The sequence below is a fragment of the Ursus maritimus genome, unplaced genomic scaffold (genome assembly GCF_017311325.1).
Source record: "Ursus maritimus isolate PB19 unplaced genomic scaffold, ASM1731132v1 scaffold_2, whole genome shotgun sequence".
Classification (NCBI taxonomy): Eukaryota; Metazoa; Chordata; class Mammalia; order Carnivora; family Ursidae; genus Ursus; species Ursus maritimus.
In genome coordinates, this window is record NW_024424452.1 from 40,108,123 (window position 1) to 40,130,629 (window position 22,507).

Consider the following 22,507-nt stretch of genomic DNA (forward strand, 5'->3'; position numbering starts at 1 on the left):
ACTTGGCACCTAGATTCGGAGGTCGTACGTTGAAGCTTTGATAATAGTTTTGCTCAGAAGGGACTCCAGTTCATGTCTGGGCGTTTCCAGTACTGGTGTGAGAAACACAGATCACAGCTTCCGGTTTTCTCGACCTGTGCACGTCTGTACAGCACTGCACTGAGTGCTCCGGAAGAAGCTTCCGTCTATTTCGGTGCAAAACCTACACATGACTTGTCTGACAGGAGTTTAATGTTAACGTCTACTCACGCAGCCTGGCGCAAGCCTTCCGGACGACGGGCACTCACCTATACTCACCGACAGGGGCCGGCAGTCCACGCCGCAGTCCCTGGGACACCCCTTCTTGGTGGCATCGATGGCCCCATTCCCACTCCACGCTTACTTTGGCAGCAGCAGAGGAAGAAGGGATAGTGTCCAGGGCATGGCCATGCTGGCCGACTAGGGTGGGGGGCTGCCCCACGCCGACCGGGAGACCCCCCCAGACGGCTGTCTAAGGTACTGAAACCCAGTGCTGCCGCCGAGTCCACGGGGGCGGCACGGCGGCCACTAACGGATCCTTACTCTGCTTTGAAACAACTTTCAGGGAAGTAGAAAGACTCTAGAACTGGGGACGCATCTGGGGGTTTAAAAGCAGTAACTTAAAGAGCAGGAACCTACTGGTGGTGCGATGACTCCCTAGTGTCTCGGTTGTGAGAGTAACACCATTTGTTCTGCGATGAAACACTGATTCCTAATTTGGGGTGCGCTGTTGGGGGAGGGGCACCCTAAAGGAGGAGAGCGGTCCTATGTGCCAGTCCCGCATTTCTCCCTGCTGCGTTCGCTACGTAGCTGACACGGAATAATCACTTTGTGGTAACTGTTGAGGACATTCCGATGCACTACCCCAGGGTGTGGGACGGGAACGCCGTCTGGCTGCTGTTGACTGCAAGGACATTAACTGTCGTCTTCATTCTACGCACGGAGAAACTGAGGTATGAGGCGGTTACACTAATTGGCCAAAGATGTGGGTCAGCCTTAGAGCTTATTTACTCGATTCTGTGTCTCTAACTTCCTTCCTTTTTCCTTCCTTTACTCACATGGAAATCACTGGAAATCTAAGGGGGAAATCCTCAAACACATGACAACCTGATTTCTTCACTGCTGCTCCTTCCCGGCCTCTAATAAATAAAGAGAGCAGCAGGTGCTCGCTGGGAATTTGCTGGCGCCTGGGTCCTCCGTGCCTCCTGCTGGATGAACTTGCTGCTACGTCACCAGCACCTGCTGAGGCCAGGGGTCAGCAGTGCCCCAGGGCATCACCCTCTTGCTCCCCGGCATTGCACGAAGCGTTCTTAGAGATGTGCTGGCATGAAGCTGCATATTAGGAGCAGGGCGAGAGCAGTTCAGACACTTCATGACAATTTATTGATGATGGTCAGACAGACGTGGCCTTCGACCCAAAGGTGCAGATTTGTATTGGGACTTCGGTCTAAGGAGGAGGGAGTCCCCAGTCTGGTATAGTTTACCAACTGATGCTACGTCCTGAAATCCCACGGAGACCAGTGGTCTTAAGTATCACAGTACATCCCTGGCTTTACAGTACGTGAGGCTAGAGTATGGCTTACGTGGTGAGGGGTGGCTCTGTAGTTTTTATTCAAGTGTCTAGATATTTCGGGGACTATTAGGGTATTCTACCTGTCACTAAGTTATCAGAAAAGTCATAGCGGGGTTCTGCCACTGGGTCAGCCCTCAGGACTGGGCAGAACTCAAGTCGGTTCAGTATTAGAGTGAGGCTATTGTAATGAATAGTTTTTACAGATGGCCAATGCTCGAGTAGCTAATGAAACCACCTCCACCACCAGATCTGAGAATAAGGAACAAGAAGGCACCTGCCGCCTTTTCCCATCTGACTGCGATGCTGAGGCACAGCGGAATTAGCTGAAGGATGGGCCGTAGGGAGAAAACCTGGAGGGGTCTACACTTCGGGTAATCAATACTGAGGTCGTCGGGGTTGACTGCACTCACAGGAGCCTGGGTAACTTCCCCACGTAGAGCTGAAACACTGGTACAGGGAAGCAGCCTCCCAGTCACCACCGCAAGATCAAGAAGCAGATATGATCACCGTTTTTTGAAGATTAAGTATTCTTTTGCCAAGGAAAGAAACCACACCCCACTATTGCACTACCGATAGGCCAAGTCGTGCCACAAATGTCCACATGTTCCTGGGACGCCAGTGGCCACTGCTGCTGGACAGCATTCCAGCCCCCCCTTTACCAGGGCTGCTCGCCCAGTCTTTGGGGTTCACTTAGGTGCATAGCATGAATGAGGGGTTACAGAATTATCCACAGACCTGGGCGGGTCAATGGGGGGGGTGGCAGGGCCATCTTGCATGTCGTTTACTTGAGGTTAAGACTAAATCCCTCTATGTGTCAGTGTGTGCACACGTGTGGACACACACGTCACGGTTACAGCGGAACGGAAGGGTGCACAAGAGGGAATGGGGGGGCTGGGGGTCAGTGACCAGGGTTGGCATGTGCAGGACGACCTGTCTGTGGTCTCCACCTTGTAAGACAGAACTCTGGCCACAAAGACACTGCACGGTCATCTCATCTGCGTGCACATCTGTTTATCGGGTTGGCTGCACTGTCACTGAGACGGGAGCACCATTCTTGGGACATAAAAAAGGAGGGTGATCTTTCAGATAATCAATAGTTAAAAGAACAAGTAAAAAAAATAAAGAGTCAGCAGCAAGTGTGGCATCTGCAAAGCAGCCAATGGCAATGTTCCCAGGAGTCACCAAGACGAAACAAGACCGTGTGGGGAACAACAGCAGTGAAAACAGATAAAAGAGGAAGTTTAGCAAGAGACCAGATCTTCTTGGACTAGTAGCTGGGCTCTAGGGTCATCCACCTCTGGCCGTCTAGTGGTCCCCTCGTCCCCAGAAGACCTGTCCCAGCTCTGACATCAGGGAAGGGACAATGTCCCGTGCACAGGGAAGGCCCGCAGAACCACCACACACAGACAACACCGGACGCGTCACCCGAACCAGATGAAACCTTCCACAGTCTCGTCTAAGTCCCCACCAGCTGCAGCCAAAGGCCGCACACTGAGAAGAGCGAGGAAGCACACGGGTGTGGCCGGCGGCCACACTCAGAGCAATGAAAGATGGCGCCCACGTGCCTCCCCCCCATGCCGGTCACTGCGCGAATCTGGGTGTTTCTCAAGTTCTGGGAGTTCGAGACAAAGGCGAACAGTGTTTGCACCAAGATCAGTATGGCACAGCGGGAACGGCTGCTGACCCATCCACGCCACCTCACCTTACCCACAAGCTCCCGAAGGGCTCCTTCGTTCTCAGACTCTCCCTCAGGAGGTCTCAGGTCGGGGAGAAGGGGCCACCCGGGCCGCTCCCCACCGCGGGCGCCTGCTCCGCAGCTCTGCGGGGAGGCGCTGGACCCCGCTGCACTCCTCACAGCCGGGGCGGGAGCACCGCCGCTGGTTAAGCGGGCTGAGCGGAGCCCCGGACCAGCCCCTCCTCACGGCACACCTGTGCGCACGCCCCGCCCCGCCCCGCCTGCACCCACGCGGCACCTGCTCCCCCGGAACACCGCGGTTTGGACAGGAGAATACTCTGCACAGGCTGTTATTCTTAGAAGCCTGCCTCTCTCTCCAGAAGGCCAGCAAGTGTGGCTCGGCGTTCATCTCAAACCAAGTGCGGGTGGAGCGTGTCCAGGGTGGGCACCGGGATCGGGTCTGAAGGGGCCGCATCTCCAGCGAAGCTCAGAGCGTCCCCAACCCCGGCAAACTACCTGAGCTGAAAGCACCCACATTCAGATTCACACCAAGCCCACACGCATTTAGTGCCTACTGTGTGCAGGGTAAGGTACCAGCTCCCTTTCTGTTTGGGTCAAGCTCACACAAGGAAAGGCCGGTGCTGAATGTGGGGTGTGTGCGTGCACACACTGGCAAACACACAGGAATATCTGGCTTTTTATTTGTCTTTTTTTTTTTTTTTTTTTTTTTTTTTTAGTCTAAATTGGGTTTTATGACTGGTTAAGGTACGGGAAGAAAGAACGTCTGTTTTGGCAAGTTGTGGTAGCTCTCCTTGCCTTTTGTCTTCCAGAGGCTTCCTGAGACCAAAGGCATGGAGAGGGGCGTGCTCAGGACCCCAGTGGTGAGGAACCCCCGCCCAAGCCCGACGCCACCCCCGTGGGACCCTCTTCTGGGCTCCTTCTGTGTTGGCTGCTTCGGTGCACCTGCCCCCCACCCCGCCCCCCACGTGAGACCTGAGATGGAGCGTGGGTTTCTGCTCTGCACCAGGTCTGCCGCAAGGGCGCTGCCGGGGGCGCCACGTCCGTCACCTCCTCTTCCTGCTCCCAAGTAGAGGCACCTAAACAGAGATTAGATTTCTGGTTTCAAGGCATATCGAACACGCACTGAAGGAACACGACTTGGGTAATTAGCTCGGTCTCTCCTCGTTACGGTCCCTGGTCCGATGGGTCCTTGATGGCAAAGTGACCAGGAGAGAGTTGATTTGCATCTTAAGACCTATGGGTAATGCTTCTGGAGTGGGGGTTAATTTAGCAACTGCTTGAACTTGTGTACGGGGTCGGGAAGGAGGTGGAGCTGACCCCGAGGGGGCTGTCGGAGGCTGGGGGCGTGTGGGTGGTGCCCGCGGCACCGCCCCGGGCCTCGGCGAGGGCGGACAGGAGCTGCTGCTGCTGGCGCAGGGCGTCGGCGATGAGGAGGGGCAGGGAGCTGAAGCCCGCGGCCAGGTGTTCCAGCTTGGACTCCAGGCTGCCGATCTGCTTCTCCAGGTCCTCGCTCCGATCGTTGAGCTCTGTGATCAGGTCGTACATGATGTTCTGCATCTGTACGGACAGACGGACACTGCAGGTCATCGCAGGGCCCGCAACAGGAAAAGTGAAACGCGGGGAGCGCGTCCGCACCAGCGCGTCCGGGCCGGCCCACCGGGAGAGGGCCTGGAGGTGCAGGCCGGAACCTGCAACTGCAGTGGGGGCAGGGGGCCGGCAACAACCCACCAGGAAACACGCGTCATGGGGAGGAAGGCGGGCGAGTCTCGGCCGGTTCTTATGTCCTTGCTGACCCGAGCTCTCGGCTCAGAGGCTGCACGAGACTCAGCGTCAAAGAGAAGGCACCGTCCACAGTTCAAGTACGAGTCTGGACCTTGGTTTCCTTATAAAATAGGAGTGAGTAATAACCACACATGGTCATGGCACTATTGCTTCCGTGCGGTTTTCAGCACAGCAGCCAGAAGAGATGGTGGACGCCGGGACTCATCACTGGCCTGGTTCACAGCCACAAGGAGCTGCCCCATGGGGTTGGGGTCACGGCCCCTCCTCACTGCCTGGTCCTCGAGGAGGGCTGCTGCCCCATCTGGGACATCCCCGCAGGGCCAGTCCACCCCCAGAGCTCCCATGGGCCGCTGAGGCCTTTGTCCATCTGTCTAGGTCCAGACTGCCCCCTCCGCCCTGTCCCGTCTCCTTTGCTCCCGAATGGGCCCCCCAGTAAACCTCCCGCCTCACTGCTGTCTCCCCGTGTCCCGGCGACCTGCCCCATCTCCCGTGCCCTGCTTAACACTGCACCCCACCCCCACTCCTGATCCTGCTAACTTGCTCAGCCTCCCCCTTTTCTCCCACCCTCTGTTGCACTAGCGAATTCTGCTGCTCCGGGGTGGTCTGCCGGCACCCACTGGGAGGGACCCTCCCTCCTTCAGGGCAGTGAGCTTTGCCTGCTGTGTGCACCTGGCTTGTAGGAGATCAGCTAACAGACACACAAACATACATCAACACGCCTGGAGAGGGTCTGCTGTGCAAGGCTGCCCCTGAAAGATGTCAGTAGAGCAAACGGATGAGTGAGGCTGGCGTGGGCCCCTGCCATCCTTGGCCCAACATGGGAATTCCACTGATGGGGACAGACGCGTCACACCATGGATCATGGCCAGGTACCTAGAAGGGTTCTCAGTGTTTACCAACGAGACCTGTGTGGCTGAAGGAAAGGAAGGGAGAGCCCGATGGCCCCAGCCCGGGACTGCCTGCGAGTGAGCCCTGCGTGAGGCCAAGACACGGGGGCCAAACGGGGGAGCCCCAGGGAGCTGAAACACAAATGGAACTTAAAAGTAGCAATACACTTGCCTTCTGAGAGTGAAGTCATAAAAGTGGGTCAGAGGAGAGCTGACAGCGGGGGCTCAGGCCCGGGCGCCATTCCCTCCCGCCACCCCACCACAGACCTGGGCGCCCCCCACCGCCCCAGCACAAAGCCCCACCGAGCCCACCTATGCCCCTCAAATCCGGCTCCTTTAATGGCGTCGAGCCACCTGAGCTCCAACCCGTACCTCCCACGGGTGCCCTCCCAGTCCCGTCCCGTGGCTCTCATGCCTCCCTCGTCAGGCCACTTTCTGATTGTACTTTGGTTTCCTGAGTTGGCCCCAGGAAAGCTCACCTATGTGACAGCTACACTTCTCTGTAAATTAACAAGTGACCGCTGTGCGAGCCCTCAGCCCCTGGTGCGAGCCCTCAGCCCCTATGGCTCCCCGTCCCTGTGGCTGCCGTGGCCATTGTTCCGTGCCCCCCTGCCCCTCCCAGGTAACGTGGCCCTTGGGGCATCTGGTCCTGTGCCGGTAACATCCTCATCCTGTTTGCCTGAAACTCCAAGTTACTGCAGCGAGACACAGAAAACCCTGGAGCCACGGCCACGGGAGTAGGGATCAAGGTGAGAGGGAAAAGCAGAGCAAAGGGAGGTGGTGAAGTATGAGAGCTGGAGAGGGGGCGGGGAAGGGGCCTTGCCGAGGTGGGAGAAAGGCAGCTCTGCCTGGGAGCGCAGGACGCCCCGGGGGGGCAGGGGGGAGGCCAGACTTCGGAAGGAAACGTGTTGCCTTCACTAATTAACAATCCAGGACTTCCGTCGAGGGGCACAAGGTTCCCGGAACGTCCAGACCACTCATTTGCCTGGACAGGGCCCGGGCCCCTGGGTCTCGGCACCCCGGCGGCCGCTGGCCAGCTGCCCGACCTCAGGGCGGCTACTCTGTTCCTTCCTCATCTGTATTCACAAGGAGAACTACCATCCCAAAACCCCATGCGTTTACAAAGCACTTTCACAGGTACCGTCTCACCGGATCCTCAGATGCTGGGAATTACAGACAGAAATCGAAGCCAGCAAACAGACGAAGTCCTCCCAGCAATGCCAGCCTATAAGGTCGCCTTTCAATCTAGCAAATAATATTTGGACGCCACGTGCCATTTTCTTCATCTAGCGAGGACCCAAGAGCAGGGGTGGGAAGGTGGCGAGCTGGGAGGATGCAGCATGTGTCCTCTGCTCCACTGCCTGGGGACGAGGTGCAGGGGTGCGGTTGGGCGGGCATATGGACCCAAATACGCTGAGCGGCTGACCCCCTCCTGGGCTCGCACCTGTCCCCACGGCAGCCCTGCAGAGGCCCCCTTCGCCCTTCCCTGCACGCCGCTCCTTCCAGGTGACTCGCTGCAGGTTACTGATGGGGCTTCTTTGCCCACGTGATTCACAGAGTTGTTCCTTCAGCCTGCTCTTCACGGGCTGCGTCTCTGTGAGGCGCTGTGGCCATACTGAACCAACGCAGGCTTGAAAGTCCGTTTGTCTGATGTTCCCAGGAGAACATCAGCGACAGTGTGTCCTGCCAGGTGAGGGGGAGGCAGGAGAGCCCGCTGCTTGTAGGAGAAAGTCTGGGGGCATGGCATGGGGCTGAATATTCCCGCATCGTGCTGGGTGGGTCCCCAGCCAGGTTCGCCCTGCACGAGCCTCTTCCTGGCCACAGCTGGCCGGTCCGAGCCAGTCACCTCATCCCCGAGAGTTTAGAGCTAAGATCACCAGGAGACCAAGGCGTCCTCGCCTGTGGCCACAGCGAGAGCATCTGCTCTCTGGACGGGGGCGCCTCGGTCTGCCCGGAGACAGAAGTCACAGTGGAGAGGGGACAGCAGGGGACAGACCTGAAGCAGGCTCTTGCACAGGAGAGCAGGGAGAGGGGGAGGGTTCCCGGGACATGAGGGCTGTCTGTGGCCCGTTCTCCGTGGCCCCTCCCTTGAGTCTGGCCAGGCGCTCTGAGGCCCTGCCCAGAATGAGGCTTCTTTCTATCATTGTAGGAAACGCCTCCATTTGTAAACCCACTTCTAGTGCTTCCTGATACCCAAGGGTGTTATCGCCGTGCCCAAGACCCTGGGGGTTTCCTCCTGCAGTCCAGTGTCCCCTTCTGTCCCCCCATGTCCAGGCTCTGGGGCCCTGGCTCCACGGCAGTGCCGGGCCCCCAGCACACAGGCCTCACGGCCTCCCCACCTGTGTGACCTCGCCTTCCCGTCCCGCAGCCCCCAACCGCCCCTCCCTGCCCCCAGCTGGGGAGGCCCCTGCTTGGGCTTGATCCCTTCATTCAACAAGGCGCCCGCACGTGGCCTGGCAGCCAGCAATTTCCCTGATTGTGCCTCTTTTCAAAGGGTGCTAATTCCCCTGAGGGAGAGCCTCTGGCTCAGCCAGAGAACGTTCCATTATGGTAACTGACATCTGCTGGAATGTTCTGCCAGCCTGGCCCTGGGCTGGACACTTGACGTATAATCTTTGTCAAGGGGCCGTGAGGGGAGGGGCTGCGGAGGGGAAGCAGCCACCAGGCTCGGCCAGCAGCGTGGCCTTCCCTTCTTCCTTTCTGTGGTTTGCCAGAGGGGAGGGAGTTTCTTGACGGGATTTACCGCAGGTCTGCGTCAGAATGCGTCAAGCCCTGGGCTCCCACAGGAGGGCTCTCTTTCTTGGCACTTTCATGCTCACTGTGGGGGGCCTGCCTCTTGAGAAGTAAAACAACGCCACCCCCCAACAATTTGGGGCCAGAAAAGCGGGTCTGTAAGGATTAGAGGAGGCAAGAAGATGAATTGCCAGTCGTTACTGAGTGACGGGCAGCGTGGCCCCCATGTCCCCAAGTGGGCCCCGGGCACGCCTGAGCTCATTCTTGGGGTGTCACTGTGCGGCCGCATCAGTCAGGAGGAGGCTGCTGAACTGTGCGTACGGACAGACCCGCGGCCGCACGGCAACCACAGCCGGTTTTCCAGCCACAGAACTCCTGTCAGGAACTCCAGCCTGGACGTGCTTCCCCAAGGAGGCGCTGTCCTTGCTCTCCTGGCCCTGCATCATGTAGCTGGGACGTGGCCGGGTCCTCGCAGCCACACGGGGGAGGCCAAGTGCTGGCACCTAAGAATGCGCCCGGTTCCGCACTCACCTTGGAAAGGTCCACCAGTGTGTTGGCTTGGTCGCTCAGCTTCCTCTGCTCCATTTTGACGCTCCTCAGCCTGGGGGAAGAGTCGTGAGAGCGACACTCTCCAAGTGCCCACGACAGCTCAGCCCCGCCTGCATCAGTGCACCTGACTCTGGGACCCGGCCTGGGGGCCTCGATCACGGGGCCTCGATCACGGGGCCCCCATCATGGGGCCTCGATCACGGGAACCTCCATCACAGGGCCTCGATCGTGGGGGCCTCGATCACAGGCTGCCCTGGTCCCCAGGAGAGCGAATCTCATCTCCATGCAGTGACTTCCGCCTCCTCGCCCACTACCCTCAGGCCATCTCCCTGCCTTGGTGCCACCTGCATGCCCTCCTCCCCAGACCCCCTTCATCGCTACTTCTCCACCCTACTTTCAAGTGCCTGTCTTCTGGAGAGCGCTGGGCACAGTTGGCTCCACTCCCGGGTGCCACGTGGTGGGGGGTCGTCAGGGGGACAGGGCGTCCCCACCGGCTCTTACTCTTCTCCCTCCACAGCCACCTGCCTGGGGCCCACCAGCTGCGGGCGCGACACGTGGACAGGCAAGGCCTGGGCCCGGCTGGGGTGCCGCGCACGGGTCTGCCGCGTGCCCGGTCCGGAAGGCGCGGACGGAGGCGCCCGCTACTCACTGGTGGATGGCCTGCAGGAACTTGCGCTGGTGCTTCCTGACTTTGGCGTGGTCGATCTTCTTGAGCAGCTTCGTGTGTTTGTAGATCAGCCACGTTTCCCGGAGGACGTTGGCGGCCGCGTTCTTGATCTGGGGAAAGACAAAGAAGGCGCGCCACCCTCAGGTTCATTTTCCCAGTTTCACGCGCTCTGGTTTTCGCGTTGGCTAATCCATCTACCTTATAAGGACACGGTTCTGCAGAGATCTGATTCATGAGCTCTTAGAAAGGAGGGTCACGACTCATCTCCTATGACTCCGGTTGTGGACGCGGCCGACGGGCCAGAGCTGTTTCTGAATTATTTCAGACTGCCCCCTGGGCCGCGTCCCCCAGACGTGGGGGCCGGGACGCCCTGCGGGGAGCAGAGCTCCACGCTCCACTAAGATCTCCTCTCACTGCACAGGGTACCTCTCTTGGATTCAGAGACCGAACAGATTTCCTGTCAGCTGGAGCTCTTAAAAGGCCTCTTTGAGGAAACGTCTTTCCCACAAATGGAGCGAGAGGCCTGAGCAAGCCCATCATGTCCTTTCCCAAATGGCCAAAAACATTTACACTGTAATTTTACACGTAAATGTAAGTGGCTTGAAATTGACATCATTGCAAAGCAGCGTCTGAAAATCAGTGAAGAGATTTAGGTGTGAAGCCAACGCGGCGTCCCGGCCAAGGCTGGTGTCTCCGCAGCCACGCGCTCCGACACGTGACGCCAGCCTCGGTTGGCATGGAAACAGCGGATCTCGCCGGCTCTCTTCGGAGCTGGGACGGATCGACGGCATCCAGATGGCAGGGGACAAAGTTTTCATCCAAACACAGACGTCCTCGGCAATTAGTGACAAGAGCAAGAGGAAACAGTTCTTATTAGGCATGAGCTAAACATTGATGAACGGTTCCCGTTTCCGTGAGCCGCGTGGATTGGCCCAGGCCCACAGGCCCGGGGCCTGGGAGTCCGGCGGACGGCCTAGAAGAAACCGAGTCACCAGCCAGAAAAGATTTTAGTGAAACCGGGGAGTACAGGCCCGTGTCTTCCAGCCGACACGGCAGATGGGACATGGCGAGATGTGGAGGCGTGTGGGAAGGCCCGGGAAGCACTGTTGCGCAGGCTGATAACTTTTATGTGTGTCTGTTTCAAAAATTTATTACCGAGCCTGGATTGTATTTTTCATTGGCGCTGAAGTGATGTTTTTAAAAGAACAGCTAAGTCTTCTCAGAAATGTCTAAGTGACATAAACACTGCTTTTCTGTTCGGTAAAAATCCACTGTGAAAATGGCTTTCGACGACTCATTGCCCACTTCTGGTGCTGCTTCCCTGACAGGAAGCAGGTGGTGGTGAGCGGACGCTGGAGAGGGAGACTGTCCAGGGAGGCAGTGGAGGCCGGGTCTGTCCCCGCCCGGCGAGGATGGGAGCCCCCCGGACCAGGGGGCCCTCCGGAGCCCCCCACCACCCCGGCTCCCTCTGCAGATGGCCTACCACTGCCCACGTCTCCTGATGGGTGAACCCTCAGTCTTCCTGGGGGCTTAGCTTCCAAGGAAGGCCTCACAGAAAAACGGGAAAAAAACCCTCTCTCGGCAGTTAGGGCGACCAGCAGAGCCCCTGCGCTGCACGTGTCCTCCTGGAAGGCTGGTGGAGCCACGGGACGCCGGTGCGGGTGGCCTTCCACGCTTGTCTCCGTGTTGGTGAGGAGCAGGCCGCGAAACCAGACAGCCTGCCGGCTCGACCTCGCTCTTTGGGTTATTGAGCAGTTTGGGAATAATTATCTATCAGGTGGGAAAATAAATCCTCAGGCTGTGGGGAGGCCCAGCGGAGGCAGTTAGAGCAAAGCGGATGGGGCTCCGGGCTCGGGGCCGAGCACCGCACACGCATCTCGGCCACCCCTCGCCACAAACTCCCTGGGCAGGGACTGGGATGATCCCCATTTGACAGAGGAAGAAACCGAGCCACAGACGGACACCGTGAAGCTACGACTGGTAAACTAAAGCGCACACACGCACGTTAGTTACGACCACGAGCCCAAACCCCTGTTTAGAATAGGAGGGCGCGGTGTCAGAGGTCGGGCGCGAGGGCCGGAGTCGCACGGGAGCCTCGTGCAGGGAGAACATACGGTTTTCGTGTGCTCCGAAGAGCGACCTGACCAGACAGCCTCTCTACACAAACACCACCATTTCCCATTTCCCAGGATCAAGGACTTGGAAAGACATTCGCATGTTTTCTTTTACTCCTCAGGGCCCTCACTTAGCCACGTAACGGAGCGGGGAGGCCAAGCGTGAGGCTGTGAAGTCACGGCTGGGCCTGGGTAGCGGACACAGGCGGCCGCAGCATCTTTCTGGGTTGGACCGGAGGCCCCTGTGTGTTCGGGAAAGCAATGTGAAACGCCAGCCTCAGTGCGGACTCGAAGTGAACTGACAGCGGCCGGCCTGGCACAGAGCTAAGCAGGTCAGCTCCTGCAGGGCAGACACAGGCTTCGGACGGCACCGTGCCCTCCGACGCTGACAGTAAATGCCACAGCCAGGGCCCCCGTCTGCCTCACGTGGCTGATGGCTCGGAACGTCCTGTGGAGGGAGCCGTGGAGGTCGTGTGCCCCTCCTGGGATCCGCTGAGCTCCTGAGGGGGGCTTGGTACCACTGAGCTCTCCTGGAGGGCAGGCGCGCCAGGGCCAAAAGCTGCCCTTGGGGCGGGGATGGGGCTGGGAGAGATCAGGGGCCGCGAAGGGCTGAGCGAGGCTGGCCGCTGTCGGAGGGGTCCTGCCTGCACGCGGAAGGCTGGCTCTTCTGTTCCCCAAACATGCGAGCACACAGCTGAGTGCTTGCTGGGGTCCGCACGCTCTTGACCCAACACATGTGTGCATCCCCTGTGGCGGGGGCCCGAGCACTTGCGGTGTGCCAGGCTGTGTCCACCGCTTCCTCAGCCCTCAGAGAAGCCTCCTGAGGGCTGGCACTGGACCCCCTCTTCCGCCCTGCTACTGAACCTCCGTGAGACTCAGTTTACTTTCTCATTCCTTCAAACAGCAAGGAGCACCTACCACGCAAACCCCGTCCTGGGGCTGAAGACGCTGTGGTGAACAAGTCGGGAGCACACCTGCTCTCGACGGCTGGGTCTCAGCCAGATGGGACGCGGCCTCTAGTATCAGTAGGAAGTATCGGGGACTGAGAGCTTCAGGGGGAGAGACAGCAAGGCTCAGCGATTGCACGGGGACCCCTGGGCACAGAGCCTGGCCACGGGCTCTTCAGCTCGTGGCAGCTCCACCGGTGTCCTCCCCCCACTGGACATGATCTTCCTCCCTGCCCCCCACCCCCAACCAGAGAAAACGTCACAGAACACACTTGTCTGCTCCTTGAGCTCTTGGCCCGATCGCCCACGCCCATGGCTTGCTCTGGTCACCCCTCCCGCTGCAGGGGGACACGGGACAGCCTGGGACAGGTGCCTCCAGAAGCCTCAGGGAGCCCCCCCACCGCCCTGTGACCCTCCAGGGAGGAATGTACTAGCATGCCCAGTAGCTGCCAGAAAGCTCGGAGGGGGGGGGGGGGGGTGCTGGAGAAGGGATGGGAGAGGATGCAGACCTGGCAAGTGTCCAAAAGTTAGTTCAAGGAGCTCCCCCTCCCCCCCACGCATCCCCGGGTCAGATTTAGCTGAACCAAGGGCTGGAGAGCATCACAGCCCGAGAACCTGCGGGTTGGCCCTTCTTCACACACTTGACTGAAAGAGTCCCTGAGACACGGCTGGGGCGGAGGGCCTTGCCCTGCGGACTCACCCTGACCCTCACAGACCTCCCTCTGGCTTCCTTTTCTCTGTCCGCTCCCACCCTCTCTCCAGCCCGTCCCGTCCTGTCCCGTGCCCCTTCTCAGGCTTCTCTGCTCCTCCAGGGAAGCCCCGGGAAGCCGGCCTCAAGGCTTGGAACTGGCTCTGCCCTGTGGCTGTCGGGAGCTGGGGGAGGGAGTGAGGAGGGGTGGGTCTCTGTGGTCCGACAGTGGAGTTTGGAGCTCCTTGCCCCGTGCGACATGGTGATGGACGGTGCTTCCTTGTACATTGCTATCGATGTGATACTCGGCTGGTGTGCTAGCGGGCTGGCCTTTCTGACCCGCAGGCCCGGGACCCTAAGCACCGTGCCAAGTTCCCAGGAACCGACTGCTCCGGAAAACCCACAGGGCTGTGGCTGGAGGCTGCGGGCAGGCCTGAGAGTGTGCGGCCGCCCCAGCTGGGATGCAGGCACCTGCGGTGGCTGGGCGCCCACCCTCGCCCGTCTCTGGACCTGAGTCTTGTCCCTAGGACTCCCTCCCGCTCAGAAGCTCAGTGTTTGTAGTACTCTTATTGAAGAAAACTGTCCCCAACCTGTCTGGGACAGAGCTCTGTGACCGAGATCATTCACAGGCCCTTTCTGGGGGAGGATTAGTATTTGATACCATCAGTCGATTACTTGGTAAGTTTTTAAGAGATTAAGATCTGTGATGAGTAAATCCTTGCATCAGCCTGCTGGAAGAGAATATATTTTCAGCAGGACTGTGATAAAACTTCTACATAGGCTCACAATGAAAGAAAAGGTTTCTTTAGCACTGATGAGTGGGTCCAAGGGTTTTGAGCAGGGTGGTGATATGTTCATAGCTAAGTCTTGGAGCCTCAGGGGACCCACAGGGAAGCAAAGAGCAGAAAGACTAGGGTCAGGGAGACTCACGAAGGGGGAGGGAGCGAGCACCCGTGACAGCTCGAAGTGTGGTGAGCAGAGGGCCTGGAGAAGCCAGAGTGTGGGAGCAGCTCAGGCCCCGGGGGCCCGGGGCAGAGGACAGTCCCAGATGCTGTAAGTTCCCATGTTAGAGACCAGGGAAGACAGGAGAGGGAACTAGGGTAGGAAAGACAGGTTTTGGTCTTGGTTTGGGTCTCACTCACTGACCTCATGGGGAAACGGTCTTAGGTAAAGTATTTGGGGCAAGAACCCCTCACGGATAAGGACAGACAGTCCTCAGCCAAGGGCCCACGCCGTGACGCTGCCTGAGGCCCGACGTGGAGAGTAGATGTGGCAAACAGAACGTCTCCTGTCCGTGCTCAGCCTGCCCTGCTGGTTAGGGGGCAGGAACCTCCTGGTGCCCATCTTGGTGTCCCCGGAGCAGAGGGTGGTGTCCAGCGGGTGACCTGACGGTGGGTATGGTTAGTTCCATAAAACGGAGAGATGGGGACACGCAGCATTGCATGGGGGGAAAGACGGGGAGCACACATCTTTTTTCCAGTCTCTCTGTGTGGCATTTACATATATGTTAAGTACCGGCCCAGAGGGCAGCCAGAAATGATAGTTCTGGAATAACGGCAGTGACCCTGTGAGGTCACTGAGGGAAGGTCTGATCGCACTAAGTGCCGGAAAGAGTTGACAAGTTACACAAGTGACATGAGGAGGGCCGCGGGTTCAGGAGAAGCGGGACTGAGCTCCTCCCCGTGCCACCAGCAGGCCCTGCCACCTCTCTGCTCGCACAGCAAAGGCATAAAGCCGTGTGACTCTCACGGCCCACCCGGGGCTGGTGCCCTTACAGCAAGACCGGCAGGACGGATCAGCTCGAACTTCCGCGTATTTTTAGGATGAATAAATTACAATTCTTCTCTCTCTCTCTCTCTCTCTCTGTTTGCTTAGGTGTTTGAAGAATTAGGTTTGCCTGCACTTGTCAGAATAGGTTGCTTTTATCTGTGGAAGGCACTACCGGTCCGCTCTTGAGAGGCTTCTGGTCACGCCGCGGTCGGCTCCTCCGAGCCTGGGTCTTTGCACCAGTACCTTCCTTCCAGCCAAGGTTTTGGAGAGGAGCCTCTGGAAGCCCCAGGCCCGCCAGGCCCGCGAGAATCCTCGCTCTGCAGGAGCTGCTCGCCCCTTCGCATTGCTTGCTCCTCTGGGAGAAGATACTAGACATTAAAGGGACATTCCGACAGATTTAAGTGTTCTCAGAAAAGTGAGATGTATTCAGCTTAAAAGATACCTGGTGCTCATGGATGAGCCACAGATATGTGTTGATTTGATTTTCAGTCCTACTTTTCAAAAAGTAAGTGGCTTGGAGGAGGATTTATGGAATTATTTTTGAAGGATGGGAATCAGCGACCACAGCGTCAGCTCCTTCCACAGTCAGACTGCAGACAAACTGTTCATTTTCCTGTCACACGAGGGAGCGGGCTCGCCTCGGTTTATTTTCCTCTACCGTCTGATTTATGGGGTGAAAAATGGAGAAAGTGCGGGAATGGCATGAAATACAAAGTATATTGTTGATTTCACGGAGCGGACCAGAATATGCCACTGCCAGTCTCTGCTCTAAGGAAGCAGCTGCAGGGAAGGGGCTGGAGGCAGAGCCGCCCGCCCTCACCCCTGCCTCCCCCCAGCCACCCCAGCACCGGGTGCAAGTGTGTCTACACACGGCGGTGCCAATCACGGGGTAATTTGCTTGGTGCCGAAATGGACTCGTGTGCATGTTGTGGGGCTGAAGAAGACTGCTGGGCCACAGGCTTCTGGGTGAATCCCACTCAGGACACTGTGGGAACAGCCCTCCGTTCTGCCATCTTGAGGCTACATCACGCCTTCTGTTGTTCATCGGGGCCACGACGGGCCCTGTGCACCTGTCTGCCTGCCAACAAGGCGGGGATACCTGCTGGGACCCACCCCTTTGCAAATCTGTGGAGCCTCTTTAAAGAACCCAATACATGGAATCAAAGAACAGACAATCAAACCCCATAAATAATTCTGCTGAGAAGCGCAGAGGCCTGGGCAACCGCGCGTCTTCCGGCTGCCTCCCCGGCGCTGGCCTCCCTGCCTCTGTTCTCCCTCCTGCCTCCGACTCTATTGCTAACACTGTTTTCCTGGGCTGCAGCGGTCATCAGAGTATCTTCTATAGCGTTCAAAAACCCAAACCAGCACCTAGGGGCTCATGGGCCCCCTAAGCCACTTCGGTCCTGAACCAGGAAGACGGGCCACCGTGGCCCAGACCCCAGCACGGAGTCTGACGCTCGTCGCAGAAAGAGGAGTCTTGCAAGGCATCCTCTTGCTGACCTCCGTTCGGCCTGCAGCTCTGGAGAGTTCTCCATAAAAGCGGTCATTAAGGAACGGCTCCTGCCTCGCTCGTCCGGCTGCTGTCCTGGAAGGACCGGTTTCTGTCTCTTCTCTGACAGTTCGGTGGGTGGCAGACTTCCAGCCGCTGACCCAGCTCCCCGTTCCTGCACGTCTCCTCCCCAACCGCAAGTGAAGAGCATTGCCCAGAAGCCCCCGTGGGTGAAAGGATGACGACACCTCGATGAACATCATTAGAAATGTGGGCTCTGCTGTGAGGATCGTCTTCAATGATTTTTTTTAAAGAATTGGATTTAAATACAATATCACTTTTAAGACTCTACTGCCCTTCCTGGGGCGCCCGGCCGGCTCAGTCAGAGGAGCGTGTGACTCTTGATCTCAGGGTCGGAGTTCGAGCCCCACGTTCAGTGTAGACAAGACTCTGCCCTTCCTACCGTTGTCTGAGCCTGAACAGAAATGCTGCTTCACGCGGGGTGACTGGCTCAGGGCCATTAGGGGAGGGGGTGGGTTATGCCACCGACGCACCATTCAGTTGTCAGGAAAGCTTTCTGGCTGTCTGAACCGCGCACACGATTTAGTGGAAGGCAGGAGCCCGGGGTGCTGAGGGGTCGCGCCCCTCGTGTGGAGGCCGTTCGCAGGTGTCTGGACGCCTGGCCCCGCCCCCGTGGAGAGGTGTGGCCCTGACCTACGGCACTCGGCTGTCTCCTTGAGGCCGGCTCGCACACTGGGCTTGAGTGACGCTCAGGCGTGGACGGTGGTTCTTACCCGCTTGGTGAGCTGCGTGTCCATCATGAAGTTGTGGACGTGCTTCTCTGCCTTGGTGAGCTCCAGCTTTCGGGCCACCACGGCCACCACGAGGGCAGTGCAGCCTGCACCCTGTGGGGGACAGAGGGGGGCGTGATTACAAGGCAAGCTGCAGGCAGAAGACTGTGGGGTTCCAGGAGCCCGTGGGTGCTTGGGGTCTCTGGCCGGTCGGGCCCTGGTGGCCACCCCCACGGAGGGCCTGCCAGGCTCTCGGCTTAGCTGCGGAGCTGACCTCCCTCCAGGGGAGGGGAGACCACTGAGTCTTCAGAGGCCCAGCCAGTTGCTAATGGAGCCGGGTGGGGCTGAGGCTCCGGGGAATTTACAATAGCAGACAGTCGGTCTTGGGCAAGGCTGTGCGGGCGGACGGTCTGGACACTGGAACCTGTCTCCCTCTTGTTTATCCAAGCCCACCCCCGCTCCAGACCAGGGGCCGGGAAGAGGGAAGGCCATGCTGACACCAGAGTCAGGGCGGTGCAGCTCCTGCCATGCACTCCACACTCCACCCTGGACTGCACCCCCCACTGTGTCCCCACACTGCACCCCACTGCACCCCCCACTGTACCCCCAATGTGCCCCCACTATGCCCCACACTGCACCCCCCAGTCTGCACCCCCCACACCGTGCCCCAGGGGAACAGGGTTGGCATGAGTGTGCACACTCTGGAACAGGGGTTGTCCCTCACTCGGGTCTTTGTACTCGAAGGTCCAGGCTGCGACTTAGCGGGAGGACCGAGCTCCTTCTCCATTCGTCCAGGACACTCGCCAGAAACACTGTGGGGACACACACGGCTCCTGCCCCAGACCAGGGCTGGAGGGAGCCCGCGGCAGCCCTCAGTACTTCCCCAAGCGATGTTCTGATTCTGCGGGGCACACAGGGGTCCCACAGAACCCCCTCCGTGGGCCCTTGGGGCACCAGCCTGACTGTCCTGGAAATGAGTGGAGTGGTACATTCCCACTTCCTCCCCACGGAGTCTGAGTCCTGGAGGGTGTGCTTCCCCGCCTGCCTGCGAGCTCAGGGACGCAGAGGTCCGACGCCGGCTCATCCCTCTGCAGGGACAGTAGTCAGTCCTGCCCTGCCTCACCCCTGCCTCACCCTGCTCCACTCCTGCCTCGCCCCTGCCTTGCCCTGCTCTGCCTCCCCCTGCCCCTGCCATGCCCTGCCCTCACCCTGCTCTGCCCCTGCTTCGCCCCTGCCCCTGCCACGCCCTCGCCCTGCTCTGCCCCTGCCTCGCCCCTGCCCCTGCCACGCCCTGCCCTCGCCCTGCCCTGCACACTGGTCTGGACTGCCCTGCCCTCCCTCATGGGCGAAGAGGAACTTCGCCTCTAGATGCCAAACTGTCGCTGTGGCTGCCATAGCCTGGCATAGCACTTGGACGTCCCAGGGCCAAAGGGCTCCATCGACGATGTTTCTGGCCCATCAGTCTAACAGAATGGGTCAGAAACCGAGAGAGACGTTTCTCAAAGGTACACAAGGCGCACTGCTGTTGGGAGGAGTGCGTGTGGCAAGACGGGCCAGCTCCGCCACGGTCAGCAAGGCCCGGCTGGTGTAAGGCTTTGGCTGAAGGGGCAATGCCCTCCCCCAGCTCTTCACGGCATTTGCTCTGGACTAATTTCCTGTTTCCTGGTACCTTTGGCCAACCGCCCGCTTCCAGCACAACTAACTGACAAGGACCGAGTCGGTGTGAATTTCCTTCTCCGACCTCATCTTCCTCTCTTGCTTGGGGATGGCTGTGTCTTCTCGGCATCTGTGTCTTGCAGAAGACTGTGCCCAGTTTTTAAGGGACGTTGGACAGCCTGGCCCATGGCTGTCGTTGATTTAATCAAGCCTCCAAAAGCAACACAGAGCTTAAAAGGAGCTGTTCTGAAGGGAAGAGGGGTGCTCCCTCCCCTCAACCAGGCCGAGTACGATCCCTCCCCTTCGTGGGGAGTTCCAAGCCCAAACAGGACGTATCATAGTATTAAAAATGGGGCATCACTTGGAGGGCCCTCCCCAGGCTCCGTTCTCCCTCGCCTCCCCTGGGGCCAGGAGAGCAGAGCTCTACTTCAATCGTCCCTACAAGCTGGGGGGGGGCAGAGGTGCCGAGGAGGGGTCCCCCACTCACCACACTGCTCTGGGGATCCCATCAAATGATCCGTTGTGCACCATCCTGGATTTCCAGGGTCCAGGAGAGGGTCCCTGGCCCCTGCCATGGCTCACAGCCCAGCTGCTTAAATGCAGGGGGCTTCTAATTGGAAGCCAAAATGTTTTAACTAAGGAACCATCTATTTTATACGATGAAGATGAATTTCTGCATGGAGACAGGAGGGTGGACTGGATTAAGTTTTCCATTTCTTTTGACTTAAAGATGCCAAGACTCCCTTGTGACTGTTTCTCTGGAGGGCACTGGTTCTTAACCGCTAAGTCTAACCTGAAGAGATAGCCGTGAATACTCTCAACTTTATTTTTCTTCTAGAAAATCCATCAGCTGGATGTAATTAAGGAAGTTGCCAGTAATGAAGCCTCATTTGGTCATTTCCATTAAGACGCAACCTTGTGAAGATGGGGTCAGACATCAGGAACCTTCAGAAAGTGGTGGGTAGCTGCCAAAGTCTGGGGGGGGGGGACGGAAGGGAGGGGAGGGGTGCAGAGAGAGAGCGAGCTGGAGCAGAGACCGGACAGGGAACACCGTGGCTGCGCCCTGAACAGCCCGGGAGGAGCGCAGGAGGAGGGGAAGGCAGGAGGAAGAAGGAGGCAAGACTTGAGTCAGAAGGTCGGTCAAGGGGCACCTGTCTGGCTCAGTTGGTTAAACCGTTTGATTTTTGCTCAGGTCCTGATCTCAGGCTTGTGAGATCGAGCCCCAAGACCAGCTCCGCACTCATCGAGGAGTCTGCTTGAGATTCTCTACTTCCGTCTCTCTCTAAAATAAATAAATCAATCTTTAAAAAAGAAAAAATAAGGTAATGGTCAATTTTGGCTCTTGGGTGGAGATGAAGGACGGGTCATGGGAGCCCCTCCCCCCTACGGTGCTCTCCCCTAAGTGCGGTAACGATCGCCTGTGTTCCCCTGGGACGGTGGGGTCCAGTGGGCAGGGCCTCGTCCCAGCCTGGGGAGACTTTAGGAGACAGGGCACACAGGCCTCGGCCGGCTCCCGCCATCCTTGCGTGGGCAGAGGGGCCCGTGAGGAGGACGGCGTGGGACAGAAAGGGGTAAGCAGCTGCTGGTGTGATGTCCATGGGGTCACACGACTGAGCAAATCCATGACTCAGACTTTTGCCTTCCAATGTGCCAAGTCCTCGGTCACAGCTGACAGCAGCTGGATTCCCGGGTCTCATCTGGCCAGCTCCTGCTCCCCAGGAAGGGTAGGACGGGCAGCGTCCCCCTCGACCGGGTTCGAGGAGCGGGTGGAGAAAGGAGTGGCCAGGGCGGGTGAACCCGCCAACTCATCCGCAGCTTGGGTCCTCCACACCAGGCCTGCCTCCTCTCGAGCATCAAGGATGGTGCCAAATGGCAGAGGGAAGCCTGGAGGCCTTGGGCAGCTCTGTTTCTGTAGCCAACTCCACGGCACAGCTGGTTTGAAAGCAAGGTGTTTCAGGGAGAGGCTGAGCCTCCTTCCAGAGCGACTCAGAACGCGCCCCCACATTCAAAGAGCATCTCTCCTGAGGCCGTGGGGGGAGCTTGGGTCCCCAGCAGACGTCCTACAGCTTTCGTCTGTTTGTCCCAAACTCAGGAAGGGTCCACAGAGTGAGTGCGGGCTTCGCTGTCCTGATGCGGGGCTCCCACCGAGTGGTCCTGGGGGCCCCAAGTGCTCCCAGATGCCTGCGGAGCCGAAAGGCTTCCACAGGTGGCCCTAAGGGGGCCGCCACGCCCGGTTCTGGAGACTGACCACGGATAGCTTTCTCCGACTGCCCTGTCTCAGGACATTCTTCAGGAAAGATGCCGGACTTTGACCGATCCGCAGTGGCCGAACCCCTGGAACACACCAGGTCTGGGCCAACAACGTCAGGTTGCTCAGACAACCACAGACCCTGCCTAAGGGTTGATAACGACACCGTTTCTGGGACTGCCAGGAGAAAACAATGATTAAGACAATTCACAGCCACGCACACACAGCCCCTTCCCTCCCCTCCCTCGGCCTTGCCGCCAGGTGTCCATGGCAACCGCACGGGGAGCCCTACCTGGAGTGCGGCACCTGTCACTGCCGGCAGAGGCGCCGGGGGAGGCGGGGGAGGGGAAGGGCGGCTCGCACCGCCAAACCCTGGCAAGAATGACTCAGCTAGAAAAGTCACATTCATTAGAAAAACGCCACCAGGTTCTTCAGTGGGGCCGACCCCGAGGGAGGCCACTGACCTGGACCTGGGTGAGAACACTGACCATGAACACAGGGCGCCTGAACACGACAGGCTCAGATTTACGCGGCAGGGTTTTAGGGAAAGAGAAGAGGAAGGGCCTGCACCGTGTTTTAATAAGGGAGGGGGTCCGGCCCTCCGCTCTGACCGCACCTCGCTCCAGGAGGACAGCCCTCGGGGCTCGGAGCAGACGCTGCAGGCCCAGGAGTAAACCCCGTGCCGAAGACCCCCCATCCCCAGGAGCTGACGTGGGGCCGGGGGTCCTGCCTCCTGCGGGTTGGTCAGAGCACAGCCCGGGAGACGGGGTGCAGCTCGGTGCTGAGGGGGAGCGGGGCTCATCCCCCCGAGAGCCGGTCCTGAGGCACAGAGCCCGGCCCGGGAGCCGCTGAGACAGGAAGGCTCTGGCCTTCGGGCAGCATTTCACTACTTTCTGGAA

General features: G+C 58.9%; 1 protein-coding gene and 1 long non-coding RNA gene across 3 annotated transcripts in view; one reads left to right on the top strand and one right to left on the bottom strand.

The window, feature by feature from the left end:
* Positions 1 to 3,600: 3,600 nt before the first annotated feature.
* Positions 3,601 to 22,507, bottom strand: part of KCNN3 (potassium calcium-activated channel subfamily N member 3) — a 132,353-nt gene continuing 113,446 nt past the window's right edge. The window contains exons 5-9 of one of the 2 annotated variants that reach the window (XM_040635726.1): positions 17,708 to 17,818; positions 9,888 to 10,015; positions 9,221 to 9,290; positions 4,605 to 4,844; positions 3,605 to 4,363 (exon numbers count right to left, since the gene is read on the bottom strand). In XM_040635726.1, coding sequence (XP_040491660.1) covers positions 4,331 to 4,363; positions 4,605 to 4,844; positions 9,221 to 9,290; positions 9,888 to 10,015; positions 17,708 to 17,818 — 582 coding nt within the window. In that variant the 3' untranslated portion in view covers positions 3,605 to 4,330. Of the gene's footprint in view, positions 4,845 to 9,220; positions 9,291 to 9,887; positions 10,016 to 17,707; positions 17,819 to 22,507 lie in introns of both variants that reach the window. The other variant, XM_040635725.1, reaches the window with a different exon arrangement.
* Positions 19,056 to 20,611, top strand: LOC121103907. Its single transcript, XR_005836196.1, has 3 exons — positions 19,056 to 19,209; positions 20,199 to 20,317; positions 20,553 to 20,611. It is a non-coding gene; the product is annotated as an uncharacterized LOC121103907 (long non-coding RNA).